The sequence below is a fragment of the Typopeltis vanoorti genome, chromosome 2 (assembly GCF_054136105.1).
Source record: "Typopeltis vanoorti isolate ZY-2024b chromosome 2, IOZ_Tvanoo_1.0, whole genome shotgun sequence".
Classification (NCBI taxonomy): Eukaryota; Metazoa; Arthropoda; class Arachnida; order Uropygi; family Thelyphonidae; genus Typopeltis; species Typopeltis vanoorti.
This window is the reverse complement of record NC_143550.1, coordinates 91800292-91816266: the sequence shown is the minus strand read 5'-3', so window position 1 is coordinate 91816266 and position 15975 is coordinate 91800292. Positions and strand designations below refer to the sequence as shown.

The following is a 15975-nucleotide window of genomic DNA, read 5'->3' as shown; positions in this document are numbered from 1 at the left end:
TTAAACTACATGATGCTGGAGATACAGTGTGTAAGTCTAAACACCAGGAGAAGTATACACATGAAAATATATCAGTAGAGACATCATTCCTTACTGAACAAAGAGTGATATATATATAGACTGAGTGGAATTAAATTAGAGTGTTAAACCATCACCAAACAGTTTCTGTGATTCATGGCAAGAACAGTTATTCTGCAAACTTCTCTCTCTCTCTCTCTCTCCCTCCCCATTTATCGTGACAATCCTGCTGTTCCTGCATTCTTTGCAGTTAAGAAGGATGTTTTATAGCCAAACATAGAAAGAAACTTAAAAGTTTCAAACTTTACTAGAGTTTGAGATTTGGCATCAGATTTGCCTTGATATGCACTATTTAAAAGAATAAGCTCTGCCCAGGAGCTCATATGTTGCCTGAATGAAGATGATATCTAGAAAGGAATAGAAGTTAAAGAATGTAGCATATTTTGGAAAAACAGAAAGTGAAATGAGGGTGGGAGTATTACTAATACCCACTCAAGAATGAGAACCCAAAGAGAGAGAGAGAGATCAACAGAAATGGCATTAGTTGTTTTCAGTTCAGTAGTATGAAGGGCTAGGTAGGAAATTTTGTGGAATGTTGCTGTGTGCTCAGAAATGTAGAGGATGATGAAGAGGAATTGTTTACTCAAGGACAGTTATTGTTGTTTGAGTTTTCTATTGTAATAAAAGGAAATGGAATTTCTGGACTTCTTTAGTAACAAAGACTGACACAGTCTGGTGAAGGGAACACAGAAGTTTTGGATTTGGTCACAACTTTCAGAGAATGTATCTGTGATTGAGATCTTAGTTTTCATTTAAGTGAAAGGAATCATGCAGTCTTGACTTGGGGTTAGCACGATACAATCATAAGAAGTAAAGGATTTTTGTGAATACGATGCATAACTGATTTTGTTAAACATTTGAACCAGCTTAGGACACCTCGAATGAACGACATTCAAGGAAGAGAAAGAGAGATCAGCCTTGTATAGGATTAGTTAAGAAATATTTGATAAAATCAGTAATAAATTTTACACCTATAATGAAAGGCAAAATTAGGTTTGTAATAAAATGGATATTTTGGAAAATCAAACAGAATTGCAGAGGATGGGAAGATTATAGGAAAGGTAAGTGTAGAGAGAGAGAGAAAGAAATAACCAGTTTACAGTTCAAGTTCATGCTGAGAAAGTCACTAGTATAGTCAGGAAATAATTAGAAGGAAACTAGAATATGAGGGAAGAGATTAGCATTCCACACTAATTAAAATTTCAGTAAATTTTGTGTTATAATGCTAAGGAGAAAAAATTATAATTATATAAGAATATTTTTCTGCATGTCACAAGTGGTTTGTTGCATGGTTTTTGATGACGTTGAAAAGTGTGTTGTCACTTTATCATAGTATTTCATTCTGATACATTCATAGAGGGAGGAGGTGAATGAGATGTATTCATTTAGAATAGTTACATGTAACTAAAGCAGCATGGATGATGAGAATTTACTGTATGTTTCAAATGAATGGCTAAAAGAAGTGAGAGTACAATTGACCAATCTGGTCAATGATAGTCTTTCATTATAGAGTAAGACAGTACTGTATAAGTGTGAGAGCAAAATGAAAGCATCAGATTGTACATGTCATTTACATTTCTTTGCAAAAGACAAATTTTGGAAAAATTTGTAAAGACTTGTACAGAATTAGGCAAATGAGAGTAAGTTTCTTTGTAGAGGGGCTCACATGGATTTGTAAATAGCAGCTTTATTTTAGTAAAGCTGGTCACAGTTTACAATAAAATAGCAATAACAGTTGAGGAGTATGTATATATTGTAATTTTTGTAGATTCTGCAAAGGCATTTGATAAGTTGCAGTAATTTGGTTGAGTTTTACATTATTCAGATCTACAAATTAAAACTTGCCAAATTTAATTTGTATTGCTATACTAAGTTTGCAATTTGAAAAATCAACATAGCAAACTTTTTTTAACAAAACTATGAAATGAAAAATGGAACCTGATGGGCATTATTTTATAAAATTATGAAGAAAATGAAAGTTTATATAAAAGTAAATGTTTATTGAATCACTTATTGTATTAAAAAACAATCTTTTCTTTTTTTCTTGAAATGATTGTTTTGTTTTCTTCTTGTACAATACCAGTAGGTTTTGTTTTTAAACACTAGTAGTGTGAGGATGTTTAAGTATCATTAGGTGTACCCCTTTTTCATTTCTTTTATATTCTGAAGATTATATCCTTTATCTAATTCTTCACTACACTAGATTCTTTGGAAAATATTCTAATAAAAAATTCAAGAAATGAACCCATGAAACTCTTATTACAAACCAATTTTTCAGTCAAGTATCATGATTGAAATCTGATCATAAGATGATAACATGATCATAAAATGAGCATTAGTTATTTAAAAAAGATCCCTCCCCCTCTGTGAAAACCTTTTTTTTTTAATCATAAATTCCCCATGTACCTATTCCTGAATTCAGATTCTTAAGTTTTCCATGGCATTAGCTATACTTAAGATACAGATTGAGAGCCTCCATAGCTCAGTCAGTACAAATGAAGCTCTTTGGTTGGAAAGAGCTGGGTTTGATTCCCGTCCATGACATGAGGAATCTTTATCTGTCTCTTTTGACTAAAGGTGAGTTAGTTGGTCTCATATGGAGATAGATGGTTTTTTCACCCTGAAATTCAGGTTTTTCGTCCCTCAGAATAGGAAAACTGGCCCCATGAGCACAAACACACATGGATTTACTGCCACAAATTATTATTATTATTATTATGTGACACCTCCAGGGAGTCCAAAGACTCATCGAGGGAGAGTGTGCCAACAGCATCGAACGATTGAATTCCTTCCAACTACTAACCATGCTCAAACTTGCTTAACTTTTTGCATGAGCCATTAGTAGCAGAGGCTCTACCAATCGACCAACCTTTGCTGGCAGTGAATTTCTGCCATGAATACTTAAGATGATATGTGGAAGAGATAGGGTCCTCACCACACGTCATTACATCTGTAGTTAACCAAGAGTCACATCATGATAGTCAACCTTCTAGATAGGAGACAGCATATAAATGGGATGGGAAGATGCAGATTGGCATATATATTTTACCACATCTGTTTTAGTGCCAAACTTGTAGTGCTGAAGCATCCAGATGTAGATATAACCTATAATGTGGATGAGTTAGGTACTATGTTAATTTATTTTCATGGTATCGATGACAGCACAGAATGATAGGAAAATAATTAATATTTATTAACTCATTTGCTGATATTCCACTGGTATTATATCCAGTGTCCGCACTGTTAGACTAGTGGCTATGTGCTTCGCAACCATATGCCTGGGAAAGGAGTGTCCTAGGTTCAATTCCCATCGACGATGTGAGGAGCTTAAGAATCTTCCTCAGCCATAGCAGTCTTCGGTGTGGACAGCAGGGTTTCCCCCTAGTTTATCTGGGATTTTTCATCCTGCAAGCAGGCAAACCGGCCTCTTGAACACATAGGATACCTCCAGGAATAAGGAGTAACCAACCTATTCCGTAGGATTTTGGTTCCGAATGCCCATACGGTAAAAAGTCTAGATCTACGTGTGAGCGTAAATTAGGATAGGATTATATCCAGCATCTTCAGAGAATAAAAACAGTTTGCCACCGTATGGGAAACAACAATTTGGTATAACAGTGGGATTAGATTAAAAAATTTAACAGACAACATAAGAAACTAATATCCTAATTAAGTGCCATCTATGTTGAAAAAGAGAGAAAACAAGTATTAATTAGACCTTAAAATGACTGTCTCCTAGATTTTTGGTAAATTTATACAACCATATTTATTTAGGTCTGGAGTATGTTTTAAAGCTTCTGCTTCCAAAAACAATCTCCTGACTTATAATGACTTCTGTGTAGCACTTTTGCTTTCATCCAGTTGATCCTGTGTGAAGGGGTATCCAAGGCATGGTCTGCTAGACCCAACTTGCCATAACAGTAGTGCCAGATGTATTTTTTATGTTCACCAAGGTGCCAACAGCTCATCTTGTCTGTCCATAGTAAGCCCAATCACAAGAATAGGGCGCTTCATAAACTTCTGGATGTGATAAAGAAGAGAGTTTGTCCTTAGGTGAACGGATGAGAGCATGTCAAATTAGCAACTCTCACTGTAACAAACCACCAAGAGTCATCAAAGAAACTAACAAAGCTCTATAGTATCATTGTCATACTAAATAAAATTCACTATAGCAAATTATCCAATATAATATACTTTTTCTCTTGTCCCTAAAAGTCCACTGCAGTGAGAGTCGATTGTAACTGATTGCATCATTCCTAGCTTTACCCTTGTATAATGGAATTATTTTACTCTCCTTCTGCACATTAGAAATCATGGACATGGTGAAACTTAAGCTTTGCAAATTCTCTTGTACATTCGTTCACCATTGATATCAGTATGATGTCATGTTTCTGCTGTATTCATATTATGTTCTTGCAGCATGATTTGAATACAGTAGAGTGAAAAAAAATGTCTCTCTAATTTCCCTTAGTCTATTCATCTAACTTCTTGCAGAGTTCAGTTTTTATTTCCTCACTATGGCTGTCATCCCTACAGCCTGATTTTAAAACTGCTTCTGAACCTTGGCATTAATTTTCCTAGTATATTATTAATATTACCACCCCAAGACCTCGTAGAGTCAAAGACTCATTTGGGAGGTCCTTTTATCACACACATAGCTCATCATACCATGTCTTAAACACATTCAACTCCTTGCAGACACCACACTCTCAGGCAAAGCATTCCAAACATTTACAACTCTGCACGAAAAAAATCTGCATCTCACTCCCCTACTCACACCCTCTTTATACAGTTTCCGGGGATGACCTCAGGTTCTCCCCCGATCCCTCACTATTTTCAGTAGAACTTCTCCAGCATTGATCCTATAACAACCCCTTACCAACTTGTAGGTTTCTATCATATCTCCCCTCTTACTCCTGTCCACCAGACTCTGCAAATTACATCTTCTCAACATTTCAGAGGTCAGAAGCTACCTTACTCAGTTGCCTTTGGACCCTTTCCAACATTCTGAAAACCAGGTGACCAAATCTAGGCACAATAGTCCATGTGTGGCCTAATCAAAGCCTTATACAAAGGAACAAGAATCTCCCTACTTCTACAAGTCAGTGTTCTCTGCATCATTCCCAGAAGCCTTTGTGTTGTCTTCACAATTTTGGCTATGTGTCCCCTAAATTTTAGAACCTTACCCACTATCACCCCCAGATCTCTTATTTCCTCCACCTCCAACAATATATCCTCACCAAACATAAATTCTGTATTCCATCTTTGTTTTCCAAATTTTAAAACCTTACATTTTGCAGCATTGAACTCGCATCCCCATTTCCATGCCGAATCACTCAATTTATTCAAATCTTCTTGTAAGGCCACAACATCTTCACTACTCTTCATGGTTTGTCCCAACTTTGCATCATCTGCAAACAACTGAATATCTCCATCCAAATCTTCACCAATATCATTAATATACAAGTTAAACAGTAATGGCCCCAAAACAGACCCCTGAAGCACTCCACTAGTGACTTTCCTTTTCTTGGATATCGCTTTCCCATGCACAACTTGTTGATATCTATCAAATAGCCAGTCTTCAATCCAATGCACTAATCTAATATCAAACCCCATCTGCTCTAGTTTGACTGCCAACTTATAATGAGGTACTCTATCAAAAGCCTTTGCAAAATCCAAGTATATTAATGTGTATCCCTCTCCTCTGTCCAATGAAGCAGTCACTTTATTGTAATAAGTAAGTAGATTACTAAAGTATGACTTCCCTTTAACAAATCCATGCTGTCCATCAAAGATAATACCATTGTTGTCAACCCAATTCTGGATTCCAATTCTCAAAAGCTTCTCCAACAACTTAACCCCAACACCTGATACACATATAGGCCTATAGTTTGAGTTCGATCACCTCCTTTATGAAGTGACACAATCTTGCCCTCCTTCCACTCCTTAGGAATTTGACCAAGTGCAAGACTTACATTAAAAAAATTTTCTTTCCAAAATAATAAATATATTGTCAATGACCATTTACTACTGCATTTGGGGGGGGGGGGGGGGATTGATTGTAGTAGCCAGCATATTTAGAGCATGAAATATAAGCATCACATTCAATGCTCTTGCAATTTCAAGCTGATAAATGATATTCAAAATCAAAAGTTTCTTCAGTTTTAATTAATTCATTTGCTGTCATATGATCTAAAGATGCTTAGTCTTATAGTATTTTCCACAAATTAACTTTCTACAAATTCCAGGTGAAAGACAGCATTATTTTCTTTCTTTTTTTAAATTTTTTACAGGGATGATTACTCAGAAATTGATCTTGATGGGCAAGGTGGACGAGCTTTCTTGAGAGTACTTCTGCATTTGACAATGCATGACTATCCACCCTTGGTATCTGGTGCTCTGCAACTTCTTTTTCGTCATTTCAGCCAGCGTCAAGAAGTTTTGCAAGCGTTCAAACAGGTTTATTTTATTTATTTTTTCTTTAGATGTTAAAAATTAAAGTAATTCTTTCAGCCAGAAAGGTTGAAGTCTTTCCTGTTGGATTAATAACATATCATAAAGTTCTTTATGTATGCCTTCCCCCCCCCTCCCATTCACTTCTCCTTCAAGCAACTTTACATTTATATGTTTTGATCCTATCACTAACCTTCATATGTCTTGATTACATTATTTCTATCATCTTTCTTCTATCCAGCTGGGTCTGTAGATGTTAATTCTTCAATCTGCCTTCATACTGACTATTCCAGAAGCTTGTTGCTACCCTAGTTTCTCTTCTCTGTATCTTTCCAAACTTTCTTCATCTACTCAAAAAATTAATGACTAAATCTGCACATGGTGTGACAAACCTAGACAGCCTGATCTAGACCTATAGCAGATTATATCTACCTGTCAGTGTCTGTCTTGTAATTCCTATAATCTGTTGTGTTTACCTCACATTTCTTGAATTTTGCCTGTAAATTTCAAGTCTTACTTGATTACCAGCCTCAAGTTTCTTATCTGCTGCAACATATTTGTGCACAGTTATTTACTCAACACCCATTCAAATTTCACTTCATAGCTCTGAATAAATGAATCCTATTTATGTACCCACAAAGCTATTCAAATCCTGGAGGACCCTTTCCCTTCAACATTATCTGCAATTAATTGCACATCCCAATTTAAACCTCTTTAAATATCATTAACATATAATTGATAATAATACCTTTAAAAAGGACTCCTATGGCATATCAGATGATACTTTTCTCTTTTGGAATACATCTATCCCTTGTCAAATTTCCTAATATCTACCAGACTCCTGTTTATCTCAGTATTCATGATACTACTAACATCTGTCACAATTAAAATACCAGCTTCTCATGTGGCAGACTCAAGTATTTGTGCAAAATCTTGCATATATGCCCTTCTTGATCCTTTCTATTTCTTTTTCTTTTTCTTCTTCTTCTTCTGCAGCTTTTCCCACTCAAGTAGGGTCGCTGTTTGTGGTGAGTCTCCTCCACAGCCTCTTGTCTTGAGCTGTAGCCACATCCAAGTTCTTCAAACTCAAGTCCTCTTCCTCCACCATCTTCTTCCATCTCTTCTTTGGCCATCTGCATTTCCTCTTCTCCTGCACATCCGTCTGCATGACCTTTCTTCCCACACACTCTTCCTCCCCCCCTCATCACATGACCAGACCATCTCAATCTCGCCTCCTGTATCTTTGCTCCTAAGTTCGTAACTTTCACTGTTCCCCTTGCATAGTCATTTCTCAGATGATCCTTTCTGGTCACACCACACATCCACCTAAGCATTCTCATCTCCACTATCTCCATTCTGCTGATGTTTTTTTTTTTTTTTATTATTATTTTTTTTTTTTTAAGCTATTATCAGATGAGTGATCTGATAATATCAGATCACTCATCTGATTTCAATACTTCTAGTGTTCTACATTGTACTTCTTCTGAAGTATTATTATGTTGTGATATCATCCAGACAGTACCTTGCTGTTAAGTTTGCTGGGCAGAGCGACTTGAAATACTATTATTATTATTATTATTATTATTGAATGGGTACTTCCATTGAGTCTGAAGACTCATAATGGGAAACTCAAACTATCAACACAATCTATCACACCTCTCTAACCCATTAATAGACAAACATGCACAACTGACAATAACAACCCATTCCATTCATTCATAACTCTCCATGTGAAAAATCTAGTCACACACACCCCTACTAATCATGCCTTTACTCAACTTCCAGGGATGACCTCTTGTTCTGCACCCTTTAGTCAAGTGCTGAAACATGTCAATGTCTGCCTTGTAATTCTTGTAATGGCATCAATCCTATAAAACCTCTAAGTAACTCTAAGTTCAATCATATGCCATCTTTTTCACCTATCAACCAACCTCTACAATCGCCTCTGAATCCTATCCACCACTTCCTCATTCCATGGAGATCTGAGCGCAGTAATCCAGATGTGGATGCATTAAGGTCTTATAAAGAGAAATAACTTCCTTATCTCTACTTGTGTGTGTTCTTAAATAGTTCAAGTAATCTTATGAGCCACCTTAGCAATATATCCTCTAAACATGAACTCTCTGTCTATGACCATTCCTAAATCTCTAGCTTCATCTGTTTTCTTTTTTATATAGTGAAACCTGTAGGGGGGGGGGGTATCCATAACTATAGATGACACATATGCCACAGTAAATAACTTTTTATTAGGTAAATATTTCGTCTTATGTATCATAAGACATCATCAGTACAACTAACGAACAACAATAGGAATTGAATTCAAAAAACAGTAGTGAGCATACTTAAGTTGAAATCCCTTTACCTATACAATTGCATGCTCATGGATTAAAAACTTCTAGAGTGTAACTAAAATTACTTAAATTAAATATAGCAGAAAAATTATTCAATTCATGTTTCATGGCATCATTTACACCAGTATGATATATGCTGATAAAATGATATTCAGTAATTCCCATATATCATTTGCAACAGTCTGTGTTGCCATGACTATCCACCATTGTCAACCTGCCCTAATTATTCTTCCATTTGCTTGCCATATAGTAGAAGAAGAATTCTCTTGAATTAACCTTGGCCTGACCAGCCAATCTCCTCTCATACTGCATCCTTTTCCCTTTTTATCATGCTCATCACCTTCCTAACCTGCATTTTATACTCTTCATGGATCTGATACCCACCAACTGTCTTGTACTTCTTCCATAAATCATTTCTTTTCCAACACAGCTTGCTTGATTTCATTGTTCATCCATTTCACTCATGCTCTATTTACTTGCCTGTCCCTTGGAATGCAATTATACATTGCTTGTGTGAGATACTGCCTTATGAATTTCTGTGTACTGCTAACATCTTTTCTGCATGGCTCATCTACCCAACATATTGAGCTAGTTGACTACAGAGCTTCCCATAATCACCCACTTTGTAATTCCACATATGTCTTAGCAGTAAGACATATGTGGAATTACAAACTACATCTTGTGAACCTTTTCTTGTTTTGCAACTTTCCAAACAAGTACCGCATGATCACTCTCACCACTTGGTAGCAGTGTTTATACATCATTAACAACTACATCTTGTGAAGTTATCACCAAATCCAAAACATTAAAGCCTCTAGTTGCTTTGTCCCATGTTGCTTAAGATATTTATCCCTCAGAAATTCAAAATACCTCTCCTTGTTCCCACACAAGCTCCTCCTTCCATTCTATATATATATATATATACCTGCTAATTAAAGTCTACTATGAAGATCACCTTCTTTTTACATACTCAACTAATTTGCCTAAACATTTCACAATCATTAGTATTGTCTACAATTCCTGGCCTATAACAGCATTCTATCAGATATGCTAGCCTGTTAATTTCAATTTCACTGCACATGTACTATCAACTTACACACATTGTGTACACAATTCTTCTGCAATCATTAACAGTATTCCCCCTCCTCTTTTCACTTTGCTATTCTTTCATTACTATTCCCAACATCACATCAATCTCAGACAACTATGCTTCACTCATACCGATTATTTTGGCGCATACTGACTTGATAGATGCAATAAACTAGCTCTCTTATGTTGGATACTCCATATATTTGCATAAAAACATAACGCTCCTTGTATCTTTTATGCAAATTCTACCAGCACCAACATTCTCTATTTTAGCCACTAGCCACCACATGTCTCATTCAGTTGTTTGCTGATGATGCAAAATTGTGGTAGAGCAATAATTTATCGAGGTGATGTGGAGAGCTTGCAGGATGATTTAAATAGGCTATCAGTATGGGAAAAGGATAATGGATATCAGTTTAATGTGGAGAAATGTGAAGTTATGCACTGTGGGATAAATAGATTACAAACTATGTACCACAGTGATAGAATATACTCCAAGAAATAGATAAAATTAGGCATTTCAGGGTGATGGTAGACAGAGACCCTGTGGTGGGGCCCATCCAATAATAATAAATGATGTCAGAGCTGTCATGAGAGGAGACCTCCACATAGTCTTTAAAGGAATGCGGAGAACCGACCAGGGCTTCTGACCTAATGTCCAATCCTCACCTTCACGTGATGCACCCTGTTGGGTATCTACTTGGATACTGAACGAACGAGGATAGGCTGGCAATTTGGGATTTAGCCAACCAAATTGTATTCTTATTGGTTAAACCAAAATAAAAAATGATGGTACAACATGACAGAATTTCATGCCGGCTGGAGCGTCGCCCGCTTAAACAAGACCCCCGTTGTTTTTGCCAGAGAACCAGGGCGAACAGCGAAAAGTCAGCTACTGGAACAAATCTGAAAACAAACCCAAACTCAACATCAACAGAGTTAAAGAGCGGTACTATCAACGTAAGAAGCCTGAATGGCAAAGAAATGGAGCTAGCTGAGGAATTTGATAAGTACCAGATCAACATAATAGGGGTGACTGAAACAAAAAAGACCAAAACTGGTGAGATCTTTCTGAGCAATAAATACAAAATGTTATATTCAGGCAATGACAATCAAGGAAAAGAAGGAGTAGCCATAGTATTCAACACAAAATACGAGGCTAATCTTCTTCAGTGGCAGTCAGTCAGTCTCAAGTAGAGTATTGTGGGCAAATATGAGAATGGGGAACTGGACAATGAGACTTATTTGTGCCTATGGTCCCACAAAAGGTTCTACTAAGGTAGAAGTGGAGGAATTTTTTGAGACTTTAGAAAAAACAACTGACACAATGAAAAATGAAAAGTTGGTCCTTGTTGGGGATCTAAATAGCAGAGTAGGAAATGATTGTGAGACATACAGAAATATTTTGGGAAAATTTGAAGAAAAGAGCAAAGCTAATAATAATGGCAAATATTTATTGGATTTCTGCTCAGGACATGGACTAGTTATTACTAACACCATGTTCCAACATAAAAATGTGCACAAATTCACATGGAGAGAAGAGGCTAGGAATAAGAAATGTCTCATTGACTATGTTATTGTTGATAGTGATATTTTCTCCCTGGTGCTGGACACCAGAGTGTACAGAGGATTTGAAATTGGAAGTGATCACTATTTAGTCTTAAGCATGATAAAATTCAATTTCATATTGAAAAGAATAACATGTAAGAAAGTTTTAAAGCGAATAAAAGTTGAGCAGCTCTCAGATGTGAACTGTAGACTAAAATACACAAAGATTATTGAAGAAAAAATGAAAGAGTTTGAGAACAGGAATCAAACCCTGGAGATTCAGTGGCAAACTCTGAAGAAAACATTGATTGATTCTGCCAGAGAGGCATGTGGTGAAGTTGTGTGCAAGGATAAAAAAATCAGAACTCCCTGGTGGACACAGCAAGTTAAAGAGGCAGTGAAGGAAAAGAAGAGAGCATATCAAAAGTTCCTGTCAAATAAGTCAGCTTTTACTCTTACAGAATACAGAGACAAATGTAAGAAAGCTAAACAGTGTGTAAAACTAGTTAAACAAAAGTCATGGGAGGACTTTGGCAAGAATATAAAAATAAATATCAAGAAGGTGGCAAAATATTCTGGAGGTTGTTGAAGTAGCTTAGGAATGGAGGAAAGAGTGCTGTAAAAGGAGTTAGATATGATAAAGGTGACATGAAAACGGGAGAAAAAGATATCCTTGAAGTATGGAGTAATTACTTTAAAAAACTGCTAAATGAAACAAGCAGCGATGACAGCGCAGTGGTAAAAAAAACACTGACCAGGATGCAGTCAGGAATACATATCCATACTTGTAGTCGAAAAACCCATCAAAGGCTTGAAATGTGGAATGGCAGCAGGAGTAGATGATATTCAACCAGAAATGCTGAAGTGTGGTGGTATAAGAGTCTTACAGTGGCTGCACTGCATAGTTCAGAAAGCCTGGACAGAGGGAAGAATTCCTGATGATTGGAGTAGAGCTCTCATAGTATCCATACGTAAAAAGGGAAATAAAACTGCATGTGAGAATTACAGAGGTATTTCCCTACTCAGTGTTCCTGGCAAGATCTATGCACGTATACTTGAGAAACGGTTGAGAAGAATTGTGGAAGAAAAGCTTGGTGAAGAACAAACTGGATTCAGGCCAATTAGAGGCTGTCAGGATCAGATCTTCACTTTACGAAAAACAGTTGAGAAAGCATGGGAATATAACAAAGATCTGTATTTACGTTTTGTCGATTTGGAAAAGGCATATGACAAGGTGCCAAAAGAGAAGCTATTTAATACGCTGCAGTTATATGGTGTCGATGGGGCATTATATCAAGCAATACTTAGTCTTTATTTGAGTTGTAAGTCAGCAGTTAGAATTGAAGGAAGTACAGGAAGATGGTTTAATGTTAAATCTGGTGTGAGACAAGGATGTACATTATCCCCTCTGTTATTCATTATCTATATGGATCACATTATGAAGGAAAGTGGTATTAAACATGATTTCAAAATTGGAGATGTTAATGTCAGCTCTTCTTTATGTGGATGATGTTATACTTCTAAATAAATCCGCTACAAGTCTGCAAGATTCTCTGACTAAATTGAATAACTGTTGTAATAGATATGGTATGAAGGTCAGCAATACAAAGACAATGAAAATAGACAGAATCATTGAAAATGCTGAACTGTGTTTTGAATGGAGAACCCGTGGAACAAGTAAAACATTTCAGCTATTCAGGCACGATTTTTACTGAAGATGTTAAATTAAATATAGAAATAGACAACAGAATCAGCAAAGCTGGTATGGTGGGAAGTCAATTGAATAAATTCATATGGAATAAGAGAGAAATTAGTCGGAACACTAAATTAGCTGTATACAAGACAGTGTTCAAACCAGTTTTAACTTATGGATCTGAGAGCTGGGTCAGAAGTAAAACACTTGACCAAAGAATAGAGACCACAGATATGTGAGTCATGAGAAAGATTATAGGCGTGAACAGATGGCATCAATGGCAATATCATATTAAAAATGAGGATATTAAGAAAGAACTTTACATTGTCAGCATCCAGGAATGCATTAGCAGAACTAATCTCAGGTGGTGTGGTCACTTAAACAGAATGGGCGAAGCAAGATTAGCAAAACAAGTGTTCTTTTCCAGATTGGCAGCAAAACGACCCAGAGGAAGACCAAGGTATAGGTGGATTGATACGGTACAAAGTGCCTCAGACGATAGAAATATAAGATCTGATAATGTTGGAGTCTTGACAAGTAACAGACTGATTTGGAGGAAAATTGTAGATAGGAAATTAATAATGGTGTAATTTTTTTTCATGTAGTACTATCATATCCTGTACACCCCTTTAGGGTACATGGCAGGAATTTGATAATGATGAAAGCTGTTTGAACTGGGTCTTGCTAAAAATAGTGCTGTATGAAAGACAAAAACTCTCCAATGGTCATTCAGCTGATTTTTAGGTAAAATAGATGATCAGATTTCTAGTTAGAGTTTATGTTAACACGAGAGAAAAAAACTAAAATAGCTCATCCTGAAACCAGGAAAAAAAAAGCATTAAACTTAATATAAAACTATACTGAATAAACTGTTTCAAAATTTCTATTTTTACAAAAGGTTCGATATTTAGTTTTCTAAAATAGATGAGTAAAATAATCATTTATTGTAATTATCTGTTGCATAATTAAATAATCTGCTATTCTCATAACCATAAATCTATCTTGAAGATTGAATATGCTATTAAAGATCACATGTGAAATCCATCTCAGTTAATTTGAAAACTTCTATTTTTACAAAAAGGTTCAATATTTAGTTTTCTAAAGCAGATGAGTAAAATAATCATTTGTTGTAATTAAATAATCTGCTATTCTCATAACCATTAATCGATCTTGAAGATTGAATATGTTATTAAAGAAAAGTCACATGTGAAATCCATCTCGGTGAGTTTGAAAATCCAGTTTGGTTTGTTGCTACTCTTGATAGTTCTTAATTTGCCAAGTGCAGAGTATACCCATATCAGTATGAGAAAAAAGATAATGGATATCAGTTTAATGTGGATAAATGTAAAGTTATGCATAGTGGAATAAATAGGTTACAAGCTATGTACTACGTGATGAACATATTCCAAGAAATAGATAAAATTAGGGATTTCAGGGTGATACTAGACAGAGACTCCAGTCAAAAATAAATAAATACATAAATAAAGTAATTCTCCCATAGCATTATATTGTTACGTTGTTGCTTTCTCTATATTTTACTGACTTATATCTTCCTATTCTTCCTATTCTATTTTTAATCTACCTCTTCAGATATCAGGTCTAATATAGTTACATCTGGGATTGTTTCTTCTTCGGGTACTGGCAAATTTATAGTATGCTGTGCCAGCCAGTATCCCATAGCAGAAAAGATCCTTGCTCAGGGAGACAGTACCAGATTCTGAGGCATTCTTACACAATTATTTGTTTTAACAAGGCCATATAGATTTAGACTTCAGTTGTGACCTAAATCTATAATTATATACTCATTCTAATTCCTTCCTGCCAAAATAGGTTCTATTTTTATAAGTGGTAAATCAGAATCGTAGTCAGGCATGACTCAGGTTTAGGCAAATAAAACATGCTTATTGGAATATCAAAGCAAATTAAACTAAAGAAATTCATACATTCAATTTATCTCATTACTAAATAAGGAAGCTCGAGTTAAGAGATTAACATACTCTAAATTAAATCAAAGTTTATAAAGCATGTAAAACACAGTAATTGAAATGGTACAGATTGCAAATGGTATGTTAAGCTAAAATTCCCTTCTGCAAGCTATTCATAAGATGACATGACAAACATTCTAATGTTACTCAGTTGCTATAAATCTACAATCCTAATCTCATCATGTTAATTCAACCACATACAACACAAAAGACTTCTTCCAAACAATCCTTGTTATTCTGAAAAGGGGTTTAGCTATCTAATTAGTCTGTCCACAAAGTTCTTTAGAATAATGTTTATAATTTACATTCACAAATAATTTTCTCTCTTCTATGGAATTCTAAACACATAATAGAGTAATTCTACTTTACCGAACCTTTTTCCCGACGTCTTTCAACACCACGTGTACGTCTGGTTACCTCTTGTTTATTGGCTGTCCTTACGCCAGCATAGGGGCTACGCTATCTTCATAATTACTGCTGATTTTCGACGTACTTTCTGCGTAACTACTGCCGCCGGCATTACGCTGGACACGTGTAGTTGTATACCTTCTATGAATTGTTACTTAATATCTATCTGGTGACTCACATTCATTCTATACAGCTTAAGTGAGGCTTAAAATAAGTTAAATTATTCCTCTTTTAAGACATTCTCTAATTTGATCTTAATATGATCACAATAGATTAAATACATGGTACATTGCATTTTATGCATATATGAAGAAGTTTCACTTTAATTTTAGCTGATGTGCAGGTATTTCTCTTTGTCTGTGTAGTTTAG

General features: G+C 35.7%; 1 protein-coding gene across 1 annotated transcript in view; it reads left to right on the top strand.

Moving 5' to 3' along the window:
* Nucleotides 1–15975, top strand: part of Itpr (Inositol 1,4,5,-trisphosphate receptor) — a 1112489-nt gene that overhangs the window by 473752 nt on the left and 622762 nt on the right. The window contains exon 24 of the mRNA XM_090401920.1: nucleotides 6372–6537. Within this exon, the coding sequence (XP_090258046.1) occupies nucleotides 6372–6537 (166 nt within the window). The remainder of the gene's footprint in view (nucleotides 1–6371; nucleotides 6538–15975) is intronic.